Raw genomic sequence first — 22,144 nt, forward strand, 5'->3', positions numbered from 1 at the left:
TGCAACGGAGTCGCGGGCGTCATCTAGTCTTTTACTTTAATCCTTCGATCGCGGATTCTTGGAAATCTGTTGTTGTTCTCGCGGCCGCATGTGGCAACTTGGGAGTGTAAGTATTAAATCATTGTATAGTCTAAAACATTAAAAAAAACGCTTATAAACTAGCCGTGGTCAAAGAGAATGCGAAGCCAAAGTCACTCACAAGTTACTTATTTTACTCGCATCGTGTCGCTGCTGTCGAATTACGACGCCCTCCAGTGTTGCCAACTTAGTGGAATTTCCACTAGACCTTGGTTCATGCCGGCTCTTGATATAGGCGAACGCGTTGGCCAACGCGTCTGCAGACGCGTTGGCCCAATGTGTAGAACGGGCGTTCGCGCGTTGGCCGTAGGTATTTAGACGTTGGCCGACGCGTCTGCGAGCTTGCCGCGCGGGTCGGAAATGTCGGCGAAAGATCAAAGGACATTTGTCGCAAGCTTTGCGCTCCATCCACACATAGGCCGCGCGATCAGTTTGCCCGGAGTTATAGTTATGATAATTATAATAATATGTAATAATTTTTATATGTAATAATTTAATAAATAATAAGTAGGTAATAAAATAATTACTTATATTATTTTAATATTATAAAATATTATGTAAAAGTGAGTTTATTTCTTTGTTTGTTACGTTTTCTCGCCTTTTATTTATTTATTTCGAGAATAGACTTTAAACTTTTTCTTGTCCACATTTACACAGTAATTATAAGCTGTCAATAAATATACAGCTGCAGCTGTTAGCGACTCAACATCCATTTTGAATCCGTCCGCACATTGGCGCGATCCAAAGCATACTGAACGACCTTCCTATGTGTGGATTACTCACAAACGCCGTTGCAAGCGCACTGCCAACGCGTCTGCAGACGCGTTGGCCAACGCGTTCGCCTATGTCGAGAGCCGCCATTAGACGTACCTTTCGGCGGGAAAAATTTGGTTTTAGTGGCTAGTGGATTTCTTAGTGGATTAGATTATTTAAGTTAGTGGTAGCTTCGACGTTAAACCACTAGTTTTTTTAAATTATGTTTCTAACCCATGAGAAAGAGTGAAGACGCACACTGGAAACTTAATTATATTATTATTATCTTTATTCGTTTTGCCGCATTCTAACGCTGATATAGAGCGATTATTTAGCATGATGAATGTTGTCAAGACTTAACAGAGAAACCGGATGAAGTTTGATCGCCTTTCTTCCGTGCAAGGTTAGCACGCGAAGGCAAATGCTGTAATAACAACATAATACCAAAATATACCGTATTACAAAAATTTTAACTAAAGAAATTTATTCTTCTCAAACTGAACAAGTAAATGACAATGATTCCTCTAAAGACGTTCATCTTTACTCTATAATTAAGTACCTACTTATACATAGGTAACTAAAGTTTTCCTTTTTGTAGTAACAAAAATAATTATTTCATAATATTAATGACGTTGTTGTTGTATTATTTTCAAATTATATTCAGATAGGTTGTTCTTGTCTTTACGTTATTTAGTGGAACTCTGGTGGTTTGAGAGGCCATTTAGGTTTTAGCGGTTTCTGGTGGTTTACGCTGCTGAATTTGGTGGGTTAGTAAAAAAAAAGTTGGCAACACTGACGCCCTCTATGGTTGTAGCCGAAGTGCCATTATATGAAAAAAAAAACTATAGTTTCTGCACGGTCCCATAATATGTCTAATGTCTATGGAAAAGAAATGGCTGTATGGGCAACGCTCCCTTTGCCTGTCCCGACCGGGACGAATTAACAAAAAAAAAAAAATGTCTATGGAAAAATATATTTGTAGATCAGGGTTGCCAGATTGGGCGACAAGTAGCCAATTGGGCTATTTTGCGGTCCTCCGCGGCTACAAAAAATTTGGAATGGCGACTTATCGCCTGTTGGGCGACACGGTTTTTTACTTATCGCCTATTGGGCTACTGCCTACTATTGTATTTTCGTGAACGCGGCCATAATATCAACGAACGCAGCGATGCGTTGTCTATGCGCGGCCAATTTCACTCATAATCTGTGGTTCGCCGCGTGGGTGGCTGTTGAATATCATTTTGTTCAGGAGCAGAGAGAGCTCCGGTAGGAGTGTTAGTGTTCTGTGAGAGAGAGGCAGTAGATATCATAGATAATCTATACTAATATTATAAATGCGAAAGTATCTCTGTCTGTCTGTCTGTCTGTCTGTCTGTCTCGCTTTCACGCCAAAACTACCGAACCGATTGTAATGAAATTTTGTATACAGATAGTCTAAAGCCTGAGAAAGGACATAGGCTACTTTTTTACTGGAAAAAAGGGTTGTAAGAGGGTGAAAATTTGAAAATTTGTTCAAATTAAGTTAGTTCCAAAAATTCATACTAGATGGCGCCTTACGTCTCTTACATCGCGCTAACGCTTGCCCAACATCTTTCTATAAGAGGTGGTATCATCGTGAATTTGAGTTTCGATTTTTTTCGATTGTTATTTCTTTTTTACATTATTTAATAAGTCAGTACTTTATATTATATTATATATACAGTGACGTAACCTTAAACCTATCAATGATAAATAGTTTATGGGTAAAGTTGTGTAATTGGAGGGCTAAATAAGCTTTAAAATTTGGCATAATATATTATAAAGTTTAATTTAAAAAAATGAAATATTATGTGCACACTGCACAGCTGTTTTGATTTAAGGGGTACCAGGGTTTTTTTTATAAAAGCTTTTGACACCAATTTTGTTGACATCGCGCGCTATAAACTGAAGTCCACGCGGACGAAGTCGCGGGCAACAGCTAGTACATATATATACTGAGTAGATATGTTGGATCGTAATTTGCTCGACACCATCCAACTTTTTGCAGCAGATGACGATTAATATGCATAAAACATTTTTTATTTGTAAATACATAATTTTAAAATAAATACTATGAATTATAGATTTTCATTGCTAAATGTCACTTTTATAGTTGGGAAAAAAACCCCAAAAAATAAAAACAACTCGTTACCACTAATGCAAATTTACAAGTATCCAATTAAACCAAGAATCTTATGTTATATTATATAAGCTTCTTGAATTAAACGAAGCAAGTCTCCTTAATATATTGATAAAATTACATGTAAATACATAACTCTAATGTAATAGAACAGTAGCATATAATATTATTCATACGTTTTATTGACATTACGTTTAATTACCGTGTTTCTTTTTTATTGGGCTACTTTGGGCTATCTTTTTATCGCGCAGTGGCGATTTGATCGGTCTTTGATCTGGCAACCCTGTTGTAGATCCAAATATATATACTAGTAATCTGTGTGTAGATCTTCGACTAGCTTGCTACTTAAATCTGTGAATCCTATACCGCCTAAATTCTAAAATCTTATTTGTAAACGAAAGTAAAGTTACTGAAAAACGAACATGAGTGATGGCTATGATGATATTCAAATTGAAATTAATCTAAATAAAAAATGTACATGCTGCCTGGACAACGATGGCTGGCGTTATATGTGGGAACGACATGCACACAACGACACGAATGAAGTTTACGGTGAAATGATTAGGGACTGCTTTGCTCTTTCGGTAAGAATGTTTAGCAATTGCTTTAAATAAACTAGGTGTAAAAGTATTTAATAATTAATTTGCGTACCTACTTATATCAGATTAGATCATATTCCTCTGTCGTATTCGTCATCGCAACGAAAGGATGTTGTGTGTGTAGGAATCTGCGGAGTGCGGTGCGCTGATGATAAAAAGACCTTCGCTCAACATCCATACTAATGTTAAAATGCGAAAGTGTGTCTTTTTGTTTTGGTCTTGTTACCTCTTCACGCCCAAACCGCTGAACCGATCTTGCTAAAATTCGGTATGGAGATACTTTGAGTCCAGAGATGGGGCATGGGATACTTTATAATACGTAAGAATGTGCGGACTGCGGTTCCACTGCGATAAATGAGTTCTTGCGCAATGGAGTTGTCTTGTTATCAATAGTTGTTACTATGGCCTAAATGGTATTAAGACATATAGTCTAGTAAAGTCAGTTATATAATTTATATCATGTTTATATCATCATTACTATTTACAGTGGGATATTCGAAAGCAAGACATGATATGCGAGCCTTGTGTCCTACGGGTAAGGGAAGCTGTGAAACTAAAAATAGAATTTGTGGCCGTCCAAGAGCTGTTAAAAGAAAGTGAGTATTATATACTTACCTAACCTAACCTTAAATGCAATATGTAAGCATTCAACATTCACAACATCAACAAAATATGTTCAGCAATTTAGTGATTTCTCATTTATCTATATAAATAAATAAAGCCTTTATTCACTGACTTTAACCATATAATTTTTATAGCAAAACAATAAAAACACATTTAGTTAGGTTGTCCTTCGACATAGGCCTCCCCCATTTCCTTCCATTTGTCTCTGACCCTGGCTCCCATCGTTTAGTGTGACGTCCTTTCCGTCTTTTCCCTTGTCTAGGATACCATTCCATTATGTCCTTGGACCATTTTTTCCCATTGTCTGTTCTATGTCCAATCCAGTTCCATTTTAGTTTTCTAGTTTTTATCAATATGTCTGTTACCTTAGATAGATAGATAAACACTTTATTGCTCACATAAAAAAATGGGTATACAATCAGACTTAAAGCACTTAGTTATTTTTCTTATTTTTGTTTTTATCCACCGGTCTCGTAACCTTATACTTAGCATACTTCGTTCCATGATTATTGACATAATAATAATTATAATAGCCTTTATTCAGATAACAAACTTATATGATAATTTTGATGCTTAACTCTAAAATATGATCTTTATTTCAAATTTATTTTTTATATCCTATAATATATTTCTATTTCTTATTATCTGTTTGCTGCACGGTATAGGCCTCCTCCAACATATTCCAGGTGTATCTATCTTATGCTATTCTAGTCCATGTGGGACCTGCAATCTTCTTTATGTCGTCTACCCATCGTCTGGGGGGACGTCCACGTTTCCTTTTGAAGTGGCCCAAGAACCAAGAGTTTATTGATTTACTCCACTTATCTTTGCCACGTACTATGTGTCCTGCCCATTTCCATTTTAGTTTTTTGATGGTAACTATTACGTCTCTAGTTTTTGTTTTACTTCTTATAGTTTCTATTCTAATCTTATCTGAGGGCTTTTTTCCTATCATACTTCTGTTCATTGCGATTATTGACATACTGCGAGCTTATTGGTGTTTTTGCCTGTGGTTGGCCAAGTTTGGCACCCATATTTTAGGCATGGAAAAACACAGGTATTGTACAATTTACTTTTAATAGACATTGGCACAGTTTCATTCTTGAATACTTCTTTCAGAGACCAGTACCTCTTCCATGTGTTACATATTCTTCTTTCTATTTCTTTCGAATACTGGTCTGTTGTTGATATTATTTGTCCTAACTCCTAAATATCTATAAACTTGATGAGTACATACTCATCAACATACTCCACAGCTTCTTCTCCTATTTTTATTTTTTCTTTTATTCCGTTTGTCATTACTTTGGTTTTCGTTGGGTTCATGGATAGGCCTGCGATCTGACTTTCGTAGCTTAGTTGGTTTAGCATTGTTTGTAGCCTTTCAGGTGTTTCTGCGAATATTACTATGTCATCAGCAAACCTAAGGTGATTCAAATTTGACCAATTGATGCTTATACCCATTGTGTTCCAGTCTAAATTCCTGAATATATTTTTTGATACTGCTGTAAAAAGTTTTGGGGATAGTGGATCATAAATTCTTCACCCGTTCATTCTAGTTGAATCGTAGCTGTGATATTTTTGTATATTTCCTGAATAATTTGAATATATTTTCTTTCTAAGCCTTGATTTTGTAACCTTCTCCAAATGTAGTTGTGACTGAGTGAGTTGAAGGCCTTGTTGTAATCAACAAAGGCGATAATATAATGCTTTTGGCTGTATTCGTTTCATTTCTCTACAATTTGTTTTTCGACATATGATCGATGGTGGAGAAATCTGCATGGAATCCAGCTTTTTCTCGTGGTTGGTGTTCGTCTAGCTGTTTTGTAATTCGTCCAAGTAATATTTTTGAATTTTTTTTATATAAATTGGACATTAGGCAAATTGGTCTCTATCTATAATAAATAAAAATAATTTTCCAATTTTGTTAGTCTTGTTAAGAAGCAACATCTGAACCAATTTGGCACATTTTAGTAATATTGGTGGAAAATCAGGGAGGATTTATATCAGGAGGGAAGTGATACAAAGTTCACCAGGTCATCTAGGAACAATATAATCTGTCAACTAACTTTGTTGAATATTTCCAGATTTTATTCCAATTGATGAAAACCTTGATGATAATAATGATAAAGCAAGAATCATAGAAGATCCAGATGAGTATTTAAAGGTTACTGATACATACCATGCATCGGACCATGATACCCAAAGCATGAATTCTTCAAGTGAATCAGGTAATTATGAACAATTACTAACTTGAATGCTTCCTTTTTTGTACTTGTGGTAGACAACATCTAGCTGGCGCGGTAGCGTTTCATGGAAACTCACAACTCTAGGGTAAGGGGATAGTGTATAGGAAGGGTGGCCAACCTTTTCGATACTTGGGCCAAAATTCGTAAGTAGAATTTACCCCGGGTCGCAAGTTACCAAATTTTATGTATACTCGTAGTGCGCGCCAGATAAGTCTGCGCACAGTCAAAATAGTATACTAATTTTCCTATTAGTTTAGAACAAAATATTAAATAAGCAAAGAAAACACCCCAGTCACGCGCAGAGTTATCTGACACGCACTCTAAGCAGCGCACAAAAAAAACATTATATTTGGAGTTTTTTTTTAATAAAACAAATTTCTTAGTAACAAAATATGTTAAGTGACACATTTTTATTTCTGCACAATTCTCGAACAAAATATTTTAAGTTACAAATTTTAATTCTGCATAATTCTGTTAGGTAAATAAATAGTAAATTAATGGGATATCTGACTTTGTTTATCAGAGCTAAGCTGTTGATCAGCTTAGCTCTGATAATGGCAACTTCGCTACCCGCAAACAATAATTTTCAAGATGAGCGTCAGTAATCCATGTTCTCATTTGAGATTTTATATGCTTCATTCTACTAAAAAGTTGTTCACACATGAATGAAATGTGTTGATTTTAAAAGTAAAAGAAATTAAATAAGGTAATTTTTATGTTAACTTTTTTACTTAAAAAAATGTGCTCGGCTCCGCGGGCCACAAGGTAACAGACAGCGGACTGTATGTGGCCGCGGGCTGCGTGTTGGCCACTTTTGGTGTATAGCGTGCCTTGGCGGTGCACCATATAATTTTTTTTATTAGGAAAGATAAAACTACTGGACTAGACAGACATCAAAGTCTCAGTAATAAGGACCCGTTTTTACCCTTTGGGGTATGGAACCCTAAAAAAAGACATGTCTATTTTTTTTTAATGAAATAAGGGGGCAAACGAGCAAATCAGCAAATGGGTCATCTGATGGAAAGCAACTTCCGTCGCCCATGGACACTCGCAGCATCAGAAGAGCTGCAGGTGCGTTGGCGGTATAGTTGTAAACCAGCGGCTTGTAAGCGGGTAGTAACCGATAGCAGCCGCTAGAAACGAATAAACAGCAGCTTGTTACCGGGTAAACAGCCGCTTGTTACCTGACTTGAGCATCGAAGAATAAAACTATTTTCAATGCTTTGAAGAAGGGAAAAAGTACAGTCCACCTTTTCTATTACTAGAAGGAGCTACACAGCCAAGCGAGAGAGAATAGGCGAAAATAAAATACGTATTTAGCGCGAAGCGGGCAAGGAGCAAATCGGCGATAGTCATGCGTCCGGCGTAAAAGCATCGATCAGACTACTGCGCGAGCGCCCGGCCGGCGGGGCGAGGGCCGGCCGCCCGGCCGAACCGGTTCCGCGCGCGCGCGCCACGGAATGTTACAGCTAGTGTGCGAATTTCTGTACACTGCAACATACATTGCGAGTAATTGCCGACTTGCCTAATTTGTTCGCTGCCCGTTATTATTTATTTAACTTAGAATTCTACTTTACAATTCTTATTCTAGTTTATGTAAGTAGTTATTTAATTTATAATACTAGTTGTAAATAAGCGATAATTTTGTTATAACTAAGTTTAGGTTTAATAGTAGTTATAGAATACAATATAGATAAATGACTAGATGTTATCAGTCGTTAAATTAATAAAGTATAGTTGTATAAAAAAGTGTAAATATAAAATCAACTTTTGTAAATATGTAAAAACTATTTTTGTAAATATAACTTTTGTAAAATGTATAATCTAATGTTGTAAATACAATTTTGATAAAATTTGTAAAAACCTACTTCTAAAACTTATTTAAATGTAAATTTAGGAACTATAAATTTTGACAAAATAAAATAAACTTTGCTACAATAATAGAATAAGTGACTGAGGTCACTACAGCTTTTTATTGTTAAATTATTATTTAAAATATACTATTTATTTAAATATATTATTTAATTAATATTGATAATAATTAAAATACTTTTTATGTAAAATTAATTAAAATAATTAAAAATTAAAAATAAAAATTAATAAAAATAATTAAAAATTTAAAAATTAAAAATTTAAAAATTAAAAATTTAAAAGTAATAAAAATTTAAAAATAATTAAATACTTCATTAAAAAATAATTTAAAAATTAAAATAATTAAAATATTAATAATAATAAAAATAAATATACTTACTTACTATTTATTTAAATATATATTATTTTAAATAGTACTATTAACACTTTAACACAGATTCAGAATATGTCACCGTTTATGTCTATCCTACTGTATGTAAATCAGAAGAAAAACCATGAAATTATTTTCATGGTTTTTCTTCTGATTTACATACGAACGCATGTAATATATATCAATGAAATGTAACAAGCCGTTACCAGCCGCTATTTATCGCTAGTAATGATAATAAGCCAAAAAAGCCGTTATTCGCCGCTTGGCTAGTAATGTTAGCAACCGGCTTCACATCTATAGTTGGCGGCCTTTTAAGAGGGAATAGGGTAATAGGGGAGGATAGGGATGGGAAGGGGAGGGTAGGGGATTGGGGTAAACTCACTCACTCGGCGAAACACAGCGTAAGCGCGCTGTTTCACGCCGGTTTTCTGTGAGAACGTGGTATTTCTCCGGTCGAGCCGGCCCATTCGTGCCGAAGCATGGCTCTCCCACGTCTAACTCAGAAAGCTCAAAAGAAATACAACAGTTATCAATCTGAAGTTTTGGATACACTTATTTTTTTACAAAATCAAAATCAAAAATATTTTTATTCGGAGTAATTTTTTTACAAAAACTTTACCGAACGTCGATACTACGGTGCCTACCACCGGTTCGGGAACTAACCCGGCGAGAAGAACCGGCGTAAGAAACTCGCACGGGGCCATCTTTTACTAAAAAGATGGAAAATTAAAATTTAAAACATATAACAGTACAACACGGTCACATTCATGTACATTACATCCCGGGATGTATATCTTTACATTATATTAACCTGACGCACCACTGGATGTACATGCAAGCATCGTAATGACGTCATCACCATGCGTCTAGTTAATTTGACTGTGTTATATAACAATATTATGACTTAGAGCTATTTACAATAGGAATTACTTATAAAAAATATACTAGTAGCCTGTAAGAACCACCCTATTCCCAAGGTGTGTTGTCGTCGATGAAATCATTGATTTTATAATAAGCTTTAGTACACAAACATTCTTTTACTACACTTTTACTTTGAACGTTTTCTGGGATTCTATTGTACAGGCCTTTAAAAGATTTGCTGACTTTGCTAAGTCTGATCACTGGTATTTCTAATTTGTTCTTATTCCTAGTGTTAAAACAATGATTGTCGCTTTTCGTTTTGAAACTATTTAAGTTCTTTCTTACATACAGTATGTTATCCAAAACATATTGAGATGCGACGGTCAGAATATTTATTTCCTTAAACTTTTCTCTTAAGGATTCACACGATGACATCTTATAAATAGAACGTATGGCTCGCTTCTGCAACACGAATATTGAATTAATGTCCGCTGCATTTCCCCATAGAAGGATTCCATAGGACATAATGCTGTGGAAGTAACTAAAGTAAACAAGTCGCGCTGTTTCTACATCAGTTATTTCACTGATTTTTTAACAGCATATGCTGCAGAACTGAGCCTATCCGCCAGATTTGCAATATGCGGACCCCACTGTAATTTACTGTCTAAAGTTATACCTAGGAAAACAGTGGTGTCCACTAATTTCATTTTCTCATCATTTAATAGTACATTGGTTAGTACTTGTCTAACATTTGGCAAACTGAACTTTAAACATTTCGTTTTGTTAGAATTTAGTAGTAAATTATTAGCATTAAACCATTGTACTATTTTTGAGAGAGCACTATTTACCTCGTCGTAATTATATTGTTGTCGCTTCACATTAAAAATTTGTGAAGTGTCATCAGCAAAAAGTACTATCTCATGCTTATCTTTAACTAGATAAGGACATAGACATTTATGTAAATGAGAAAAAGAAAGGGACCTAAAATAGATCCTTGTGGAACACCTAGCTTTATTTTACTACCATTAGACCTTTTAGAATTAACTTCAACTCTTTGCGTTCTATTTGCAAGGTAAGAACTTAACAGTTTTAGGGCTGTGTCCCTTATACCATAATGATACAATTTTCTGATTAATGTAGCATGCTCAACGCAATCAAATGCTTTGGATAGGTCGCAGAAGATACCAAGTGCATCCTGAGACCGCTCCCAAGCGTCAAATATACTACATAGAAGACTGATGCCTGCATCTGTAGTGGACCTACCTTTAGTAAAGTCAAATTGATTGTTATGTAGCAAATTATTACAGTTAAAATGAACTAGTAATTGATTTAGAATTATTTTTTCGAATATTTTACTAAAAGTTGGCAAAATAGATATTGGTCTGTAGTTAGCTGGGTCAGACTTAGTCCCAGCTTTGAAGAGAGGCATCACCTTGCTATGCTTCATTAGGTCAGGGAACACACCATTTTTAATACAATTAATAAAGACTAGAGCTACGTGCGGGGCAATGATGTCAATTATTGATTTAATAACTCTTGTGGACATACCCCAGAAATCAGTTGTACTTTTAACATTTAGCGATTTGAAAGTCTTAATAATATACCTGGAGTCGATTTCTTTAAAAATAAAATTGACATCACATTCCTTGACATTTTCTTTAAGTAAACTTTCCGCAACTTCAGGTGAGGAATTTAAGTCTTTTGTAGTTGAGATCGGAATGTCAGCAAAAAACTTCTCAAAAACTGTCGCAACCTCAAGGTCAGAGTTGACCTTTTTATCATCAATATAAAGTTCAAGTTTAGAGTTACGACAGTTGACTCTTCCAGTCTCATCTGCAATAACTTTCCAGGTGGTTTTCACTTTTTTTTTAGAGTTCTTTATTTCTTCTTTTATGTGGAGGGCCTTCGCAGCTTGACAGACTTTTCTAAAAATTTTTGAATATTTCTTCACGTATGTTTTAAAGGATTCACTAGTATTCATTGTTTTTTCATCATATAACTCATACAGTCTTTGCCTACTTACAAAAATACCTGGAGTTGCCCAATTTCTGAATTTTTTTTTATTATTTAAACTGACCGTTTTAGAAGTAAACACAGACTTGAATTCATTTCTTACTACTTTAAACAATGAATTAAAAGCTTCATCTGGTTTATTTGACATATCTAAGCGCTGAAGACTTGAAACAAGTTTACTTCTAAATTTCTCAATACGTTTTGTATTTACAGGAATAAACTCAATCTTTTCTTTAGTATTACTATCACATTCAATGTTAAAAGAAGCTAACTGTCCACGATGATCAGAACTCAGAGCATTAATTATTTCTTTTTTACAGGGAGTAACATTTGTGAAAATATTGTCAATGCAAGTGGCAGTTGTTTCGCAAACTCTAGTTGGTTCACTATATAAATTAATTAGGTTAAACGATTTTAATAAGGATGTGAATCTAATTATTGTGGTGGAGCTTAAGTCTAACAAATTAATATTGAAATCACCACATACAATAATCTTTTTTTTAGATGCACATACTTTATTTAAAACTTGTTCCATTATTTCTTCAAAAGAGTCATATAGACCTAATGGAGGCCTGTATTCGCTTACAATAATAAGGTGGCTCAACTCAATACAGGCCACTTCGATTATTCGTTCAGAAGAGAATTTCACAATATCTTTTCGTTCTTTAAACTTTAGCTTTTTATGAATTAATATTAGAGAGCCACCTCTAATGGCATTTTCTCTGCTGAACGAACTTGCTAACTGGTGGTTACAAAAGTTAAATATTAATTCGCAATTTCTAAGCCAGTGCTCTGTAATACACATAATATCTATGTTATATTCATTTAAAAACAGTTCGATACCTAATTCTTTTCCCATCATCCCTTGCAAGTTCTGGTGTACAAGGTTAATATTAAAATTACAGTTACTTCTTTTATTTTTGGTAGTTTCCCGGTGGTGGGCACGTATATTATTTATATTTCTTAATACATTGCTAGAGTGAGCCTCTGTTGTCTTAGTAACTAATTTAAATCATTTGGAACATATTCCAAACTGTTATCTGTACAGTTGTTTAAAAAAGTTGAATGCTCAATAAAAGCATTGGATGGTTTAGCCAATTTGTTGGCTTGTCTTAGAACTAAAAATGAAATAGCCATCTGGCTATATGTCTGGTATAAGAATGTGATAAGTAAAACTTATCATATGTTAGATTATTAAACCTAAAATTTAAAATATTATTAATATCAACCACATCTATTTGTGGGATATTGTTACTTAAAAGTATACAATTTTGGTTGGTGGCACTACAAAGTAGGCTGTTCAGCTTATATCTTATATGATTTTCTTTAATCTCGTGTGGCAGTTTTTTACTTGTCTCTATAATATAAGGAAAGGTAAACAAAATATTTTTTCTTATATTTTCTTTATTACAGTGTCTATATAATCCAACATTTGTTTTTTGTTTAACTTTCGTCTTCTCCCGATTAATATAACTAAAATTGAGTTGGGGCAAAAAGTAGAATTAATTGCCCGGCTAATTATTTGTTCATATGATGCTCCGGGCAAACAGGTACAAGTTATTTTTTTGTCCCAAACACAATTTATTCAAATGTACACCTACCCCTTGGCCTATTTCATCACAATAAATACTGATGGAACCAGCCTCAGGGGCATATGCTTGAGCTTTATAATAATAATTTGAGGAGTCAGACGATAACTGAACTATTACTATAATTCTGTGAATGACCTAATTTTGTCTGGCAATTACAATTGTTATACAAGGAGTTTATACGTTCCTCATTGTATTTTCCAATTTCTATGAGGTCATCCATAGCTGATATATATGCAGAAATTTCTGTTTGTGCTATTTCATACTTACTTTGGATATGTGTTAAGGTAGAGTGCAAATCTGAAATTTCTGATTGAATTCTACTTACATCTGCCTCATAACTAAGCCTAGTCTGTTCTAACTCTTTACAGCAGCTTAACAATCGATTTTTAATAGTTTTTTTATTCTTTGATAAATTTTTAAGATGCTTTACAATTTTTTTATTTGTTTGCATTAATTGCTCCGTTTTCCTAATACATTTTTTAACTTTGATATATTTTTTAAGTTTATTTTTACTATACATAAAATGTTGATTATTTATTGTGTCATCCCCGGTGAGATCTATAGTAGTAATGTTATTTTTTGACAAGACCATTCCATTACCTAAAAGTTCATTATACAAACTTAGCGTTTCTTCAGATTTTTTTGAGTTTAATTGATTCTCAAGGGACTTTATATAATCCTGTGCATCTTGCAGCTTCTTTTTAATATTATTGTGTCCTCTAAACATTGTTCATACTCTAATCTGCAATTATCAAAACTGTCCACAACACTTTGTAGTTCTGAGTTACGGTCACAGATAAGTTCATATTGTTGATTCAGTTTACTAAGCTCCACTTTTAAATTTGCGTTTTTTTCCAAAATTATAAGCATTTCTTTCTCACTCTCATCACGTTCAAATAGTAGCTGTTGACATTGGTCCTTAGAGTCCTTTAGCTCCTGAAGAGCAACTCGGAGCTGTTCTTCTGTCCGACGGGCTACATTTGAACGTGTCATCATTTTGCACATTAATTTATTCCTGATATCTGAAACTGAATACAGAAATTATTTTATGGGGTGAAGTTGTAAAGCAAATGCTCACCTGCTGCCCAAGTATTACTTGTCAGCCCCAAACTTTGTTTCAGTTGCACAGTAAGTACACAGGAAAATGTTGAAATTAATGAAGCAAAATGAAGAGATGAAAATGAAGTTAAGAAATAAATGAAAAAAAGGAACAAGAAAGATAGTATAGACAGATTAAAGTAGTGAATGTAATCTGTGTATACTGTACTTTAATATAGGTTAATGTCAAATACTCAAATAACATTAATTGTACATTATGAAAATTTGAGAGTGACAAGCTATGTTAGTCTGAATAGTAGACTAGAATAATATTATTTATACTTAATATATTGTTTTATTGTGATAATGTTATAGAGTTATAGTATAATGTATGTTTTTTATCATCTACTTTGCTTTAACAACAGTTAAGCCAAGAGATGAACCGAACCGAATAGAACCTATGAGAATGTTAATTTGTATAGGTTATTGAATGTATGAGGTACCTACATACATAATTTTTTTTTTACATAAAATTTACTTATACTAAGTAGTTATAGACAGTTACGTTATGATAAAAACTACAATATTTTGAGTTTATGACGGCTAGTGTATGTTTATCATCTTTTAAGCTTCCACAAATGTTAAGCTAAGAGAGAACTAACAAAGCCAAATTATTGTCATTCCTTGTAACTATTTCAGGGTAAGTTTTGTATAGTGTAAGGCAATTAATACTATATTATATTGAGCAGTAGGTGAAGTGGTATGTATATGAAACACTATACTCCCCGGGTTATTCGCAGAATATCAGGAACAAAATTCATCCACTTTGAATTCGCAAAGTTCGTTAGGTGCCGACAGCTGTCACTAGCCAATGAATTATTTATTTTTCTTGAAGATTACACACATAGGATTAGTTTTACAAACTTTGTTAACATAAAATACTAGTTAAAATAATAAAATACAATTTTCTAATCGGGAGATAAAAACTAACGTATTGTCATAAATGTTGCCACACGAGAAAAAAAATATATATTTTATTTAAACAATCTACTAATCTTATGCCCGTTTTCACCAACATCACCTAAAATTTAGGTGCCCCTTAGCAATATAAGGGACACCTAACGTCAGTTTTGTTTTCACTAACGTTTTAGTGACACCTAATTCTAAACCATTATAATTTAGATTTTAGGGGATGAATTGACAACCTCGTAACTCTTAGTTGACGTATATCTTATTATCTTATATCTTTAAACGAGCAATTCTTGTGTGTATATGTATATAAGTGATAATACTTTAGGGTGTGTACGTGTTCCTTGTAGAGAGTTCACTGTGAAAGTGGCAGCTCTGAAAGACGAAATTTTTTTTTTACTTTTGTATGGGCAAGGGCCCGAGCGTCACGAGTTTCCCCATACAAAAGTGAAAAATTTTTTTGGTCTTTCAGCGCTGCTACTTTCACAGTGAACTCTCTACAAGGAACACGTACACACCCTAAAGTATTATCACTTATTTTTGGTACACCCTGTATATATATATATATATATATATATAATTGGAATCTCGGAATCGGCTCATCCGTTAAGCGATTCATCCGTTAAACCCTACGAATAATAAAAACTAAGGAATCGTAACTCCCATACTATTACCGTTTTAAATTTGGTTCCTTTTGATCTGTCATGTAACGTTAGCCTAGTACCGCTCATTATTAGGTGACCCTTATAATTTAGGGGATGAATTGACGACCCCGTAACACTTAGGTGAAGTAGGTGGCGACGACGACGACGTTAGGTGACGGTTGCCTTGACAATGAATCTGTTATCGAATGGCCGTCTGATATTTTACTTGTAAAATACCGAACTCCCATAAATATCTTCATATTTATCACAAGCCTTCCTGTTTAATCACTTTATCTATTAAAGAAAACTTGAAATTAAAGGCAACAAAGGGACATGAGGACAGAAAAAGCGACTAGGCTTTATACTATGTAGTGATATACGTCGCCTAAGAGTTATGGGGTATATACATATACATATATATTATACACAGACGTAAAAAAAATACGGACGTAACCTAGTCTAATCACGAGAGAAGCATAGTTATGGCCGCCCGTGTAGGGGGGGTATTACATTATCATATATTGGATCATTTCTATGATCATATACAATATCGTTGACTCAATGATCTCGGATCCAATATATATGATAATCTAATATCCCCCTTAGGGGGATATTTGATTATCATATATATTGGATCCGAGATCATTGAGTCAATTATATTGGATAATGTAATATAGACATATGATTCATTTCTTCCTTGATCATAGATTTTTGACATTTGCTTGAGAGATTGGATCCAATACGGTCATAGAAATAGGTGTTGCCAGTTATTTAATATAAAAAAGAGTTTTTTATTTCTTGTTCGTTAATATGTTTCAAATAATGTAATGTAATTATTTTTCTAATTATATACTTGGATAATCTTGCTGAAATAACAAAAAACAAGCCATATTAAAAATGACGATGTCTTTTGACAAATCGAATTCTCTGAGATCTGGTAACCCTGACGTCAATACCTGTCAGCGTTAGCGCTCTCCATTGGCTATTGAAACCACATATGACGTAAAATAGGATCAATGAAATATGATAATGTAATAAGTAGATATGATCAAATGATCATATATATTGGATCCTATATAATATGATCATAGAAATAATCCAATATAAATGATAATGTAATACCCCCCTAAGATGTGTGCGTGTCATTGGCGCCGTCACTCAATATATAATGACAGCGGGTTATAGTACCTAGTTGCGTGTGTGAGTGTCGGTCACGTGTACAATAAACGAAATTATCGTACCTTGCATGCTTCACCTCTTTATAGTGTAATGCTACGTCCGTATTTTTTTTACGTCCGTGATATTATAATAGTTTTAAAAATAATTATCTCTATTTTAGAATCAATATCCAGCAACCATCCGAAGAGGAAACGTAGAAAACATTTAAGAAGCTATAGAAACTATAGTACGGATGACCTCAAAAATGCTAAAAAAGCCATTTTAAATAAAGAATTGCCCATTCATAGAGCTGCAGAAATTTATGGCATACCGAAAAAGACCCTCCAATATAAATTGAATCAAAATGCGGAAGAAAAAGGTATGTTTTTAATGATGCAATGCCATTACATTACTTTTCTGAATAGGCATGATGACAATTTTTTTTTCTTGTTGGTAATAATGGAAAGACCCTTAAAGAATAGAAACATTGCTGAAAGAATTACTCTGATAGCTTAAAAATTCACCTAGATATGACAATTCAAACATCTCATAAAATAGACCGGCCCGAAACGCTCCATACAAAGTGCTACGAAAGACTGACGTCACTCTTTCGTAGTTAGAACGCATCATAAGAGAACTTTGTTCGGTAGGTATATTAAATATTGCGTTTATGAAAGTGGTTTCTTGACAAAAGTAGCTTTTAATTGCATAAGTTATTGAATGGTATACAAATATTAAGAAATTGAATCGAAAAAAAATTCGACTTGATTATCCAACTTTGAAGGCGCATACCAAAAAAAATACAAATGCTATCGAACTGAAATTTTGGGAGCCACTTATTTTTTACCGTGATTTCTTTATTTTATTAACAAAATTCGCTAATCTTTGACCTTGTCATCATCCCTATTGAAGACATTTATGTATGAGGTAACTAACAATTTCAAAACTCGTTTTCTTTGCATAAAACTTTAAAACCAGAAAAATGATTTGAAATCATGTAAAATTAGATAAAGATATTATTAGCCAGATGACGAAGTAGGTAAGTTACAAGGCTTGTTCAAATTATAAAGGAAAAAATGAGTAATAATTGCTGTTATGTTGTAAAATGTTAGTTACCCGGTTCATCCACCCATTCATCATATATTAGAATACAATATAATAATTAACTAATGTCTTCTTGTGTTTACTATATATAGATTTTCATAAATAACATTCATGCAATAACAGTATATTGTATGTTATTACTTATTTAGTACAGAGTAAAGATCTTTTTTGTTCTTGTACTAACTTCAATTAACTTTCGATTAGGTTATATTATTACGGTACCTACGCCGGAAGCGCACCAAATACAACTTTTTCATGGCAACAAAATGGTCCTTTGATGTGGTTGAATTTGCGGTATACTATACGTAACTATGTTCCTTGTAATAATAATAAGTAATAACCCTATACGATCTCGTTACAGACGAAGAGAGGTACGCAATGAAAGAGAAAAATTTGAAGCTATACGAAGAAATAAGAACCATAATTCGGTTCACTAACGCAATTCCGTTCAAAATTAAATCCGGTAAATATTACTGCGCCTACTGTCCTTCGCACAGCCCGTTCTTCGAGGATCCCGAAAAGTTGCGCGAACACACCACAACCGAGCACCGCTTCGAGATGGTGAAACTCGTGGAGGACATCTTGAGACCGGCCTATCTCAACGAGGTACTCCGAATGGAAATCACAGACTTGAAATGTAACATGTGCGACTTGCCGCTGCACGACTGGAACAAAATGTTCATACACTTGGACGACACCCACGACATAGCGTTCGAGGAGGCGTGCGCGAGGGTCATACCGTTCGCCCTCAACGACGACCACCGGTGCGCGCTGTGCGGTGACACCTACACCAACTTCGGCGTACTGGACGCGCACATGAACGCGCACTACTGCAACTACATCTGCTACGAGTGCGGCGACCCCTTCGTCGCCAGCTCCAGGCTCGAGCAGCACCTGAAGATCCACAAGGTAGGCCGCTACCCCTGCCCCGACTGCGGCAAGGTGTTCAAGCTGGAGATCTACAGGACCAAGCACGTCGACCTCGTCCACGAGCAGCGGGCCCGGGTCAAGTGCCTGTACTGCCCGGAGAGGTTCGTGGGCGAGCACCACCGCCACCGGCACGTGCTGCAGTGCCACCCCGCCAAGGTCAAGGTCACGACCTGCGAGTTTTGCGGGAAGGAGTTCACTTTGAAAAGATTTTACTACGAGCATCTCAAGAAGGAGCACCCGCGGTACATGTGCTCCAAGTGCAAGTTGACGTTCGCGAGTAAAGACGAAGTGAAGATACATTGGATCGAGAGAGCTCGTATGAACGACCACGATCACACCCAGAGATGCGAGGTATACGCTACCTCCATTCGACCGACAAAGCCTTCGGAGTAGCCCATATCGCCTAACATGTAATCGAATCTATATAGGTTCTATTTATATGGGGTTCGGCCGCTCTGTCGCGCGGACGCATATAAATTGAGCATAAGAGATACATACTTTTCAATACTTTTATTATTATTAGCCTTTTAAAGAAAAACAATACATTTTACATACATAGCAAAATATTCAAATTAATTATTATTCGGTATCGCGGTCTGTTTCCGTGTGCCTCTTGGCAAAGGCCTCCCCCAACAGCTTCCACTCACTTCTCTGACATTTCGATACTTAGAACTTAAATAAAAATAAACATGATTTATATCAAACATAATTATTTGGTTAAGTGCTTGTCAAGTAACTAAGTCTAAAGAATTAAGACCGAGGGTGTCGAGCAGTGGGAAGCGACTATCATTGCTCATTAGTGTCCAGCAGTGGAAGACGACATTCCTAGAGTAATCCAAAAGAAAGTAATAAAAATTTGCTTTATACTTTAATTAAAGTAGGCACAACCTCATCACTTGATACCTCCTACACTCCTGATACAGTAACCGCAACCCGAACTGTATCTGGTCGTTCATACCCCCATATTTAATTACCTTTACGTTACCACAAACATTGTGTTTGTAAGAACTTTGATAAATGGCAAATGCTTTTATGTGTTTAATATTTTTTAAATTATATTTTAATGGTGCTTACTGAAAATACAACTGATCCTGAGTAGGTGGAGTAGGTGCCAATTTGGTAAGACTTATATAGTGCGTCAAGAAAGTGAAGAAATTAAAAAGTGGCAACATCGTAGTGTCATCCCTTTCAAATCAATCTAAGAAAAAAAGGGATGACACTATGATGTTGCCACTTTTTAATTTCTTCACTTTCTTGACGCACTATATTTTAATGTTGATCTACTGTTTTACCAAATAAAGTTTATTTTCTTTCTTTCTATTTTTTTTCATATGCATATGGGACATAAAAAAGAAAAACTTTCAACTTTTATAAAATGCTAAAGTTCTGGTTGCTAGTGGCTCTTACTTCATTACATAAAGTGCTTACTGTAAAGTGTAAACAATAATATTATTATTGTGGTTTTCTTAGGTTGTTTAAATTGAAACACGTTTTCATATTACCTATAGGTTATTTGTAATTTGACGTATTCTCGTAGGAACAGAAAATGATAGGAATAATATTAGGTCAATCATGGGTCAAAATTATTGCAAATAGTCCGTCACCTCCCCTCCTAACGAAAATATGTCAAGTTACCATTAACCATTTAGCTTTATTAATTTTTTTTGTTGTAAACTGATAAAAAATTATCATACATTGTACTTATGTATTAATTATGCATTATCATTATTTGTTAATTTGTTTACAATTATACAAAGATAACAATAATACAAAAGACAAGTAAATAAAAAATTTATTGTAATATCGATTATTATTTACACAAAAAAATCTCAATGAAATAAATATAATACTACTTTTTAGAAAACTCATGGCATTATTTCAAAAATTGTGATGCATTTGAGTATCATAAGAACTTATTGAGTTCGCCGTACAATAAAGGTGAAAGGCATATAATATTTTGTCAACACCACACGGCGTACGCGTCGCCATGGGCGTACCTACCCTGATTCCAGAATCAGGGTAGGTACGCCCATGGCGACGCGTGACCAGGGTGACTTAGTAGGGACGTCAACATGATCTAGGGGAGGGGGGGCTGCTCCCCCCCTCGGTACGCCCATGCGCGTCGCATATCGTGTACTGTGCGGTACGCGTACGATGCTGACAAAATATGTGCGATTAGCTTTAGACAAACTTCTTCTAACTTTAGGGCCAACGCTAAAACTCTCGCCGGCGCACGCTCGCGTGTGTATGATGAAAAATAGTATAGGCAGCGCAGGCGCATGCGACGAAGCGCAGACGCGGGCGACGGACTGTCACGGCGCGGTGGGTTCGGCGGGCACACGGCGCGGGCGTACGCTTTTCGCACTCGACGTTCTTTCCGTTGACGTCTTTTTGCCAAATAATAAATTAGTAACTAATCCATGGTAATCTACTCGACACAACTGTACACGCTCGAGATAAAAATTTTACTAGCAGCGCTAAATGAGGTGGGCGCACGCGACGGGTGCCCGCTCGCGGATTCGTGGCCCGCGGCGCGGCGGTCTTCGGTCTTCCGACGCGTGCGCCCGCGCCAGGCGCGGTCCGAAGGGGGGGGGGCGCACAGGGGACATGAGCCCCCCCCAAAATCAAAGGTCAAATTAAAAAATCTCAAAATCATGCCAAATAATAATTTAAGGTTTCTAGTTATCCTTTATCAGCGATACTTTTTTTGTGTGACCCCCTCCAAAACTTCATGCTGCGACCGCGCCTGGCCCGCGCCCACGTCCGCGCGTGTTTTAGCGTTGGCAGGTGAGACCGAACTGGATGTAACTACACTGCAGCGAAGCAACCGATTGGTTTTGTAAGAAATTATACAAGGCTGATATGTCTCATGCTGCATGCACTGAATGGCAACAGAACTGCGCGACACTTCAATCCAATTATACTAATTATGTAAAATTAATATTGTGTACTTAATTAAATTCATCATATATTATTATTATAGTCAGTGAAAAAAATATTTGTAGGTAGTTTCTTTCAAAAAAATAAATACTTATCTTTTTCAGGCGCGATCCGAAGAAGGAGGGGTCACAGGGGACATGACCCCCCCCCCCCCCCCAAAATCTAAGGTCAAATTAAAAAATCTCAAAATCTTGC

General features: G+C 35.3%; 1 protein-coding gene across 1 annotated transcript; it reads left to right on the forward strand.

The window, feature by feature from the left end:
* Positions 1-3,307: 3,307 nt before the first annotated feature.
* Positions 3,308-19,554, forward strand: LOC121740221 (zinc finger protein 43-like). The gene is made up of 5 exons (XM_042132859.1): positions 3,308-3,573; positions 4,076-4,184; positions 6,297-6,440; positions 17,157-17,354; positions 18,441-19,554. The coding sequence occupies exons 1-5, from the start codon at positions 3,412-3,414 to the stop codon at positions 19,400-19,402; spliced, it is 1,575 nt and encodes a 524-aa protein (XP_041988793.1). The 5' UTR covers positions 3,308-3,411; the 3' UTR covers positions 19,403-19,554.
* The last annotated feature ends 2,590 nt before the right edge of the window (positions 19,555-22,144 follow it).

Source organism: Aricia agestis, chromosome 3, assembly GCF_905147365.1.
Source record: "Aricia agestis chromosome 3, ilAriAges1.1, whole genome shotgun sequence".
Taxonomy (NCBI): Eukaryota; Metazoa; Arthropoda; class Insecta; order Lepidoptera; family Lycaenidae; genus Aricia; species Aricia agestis.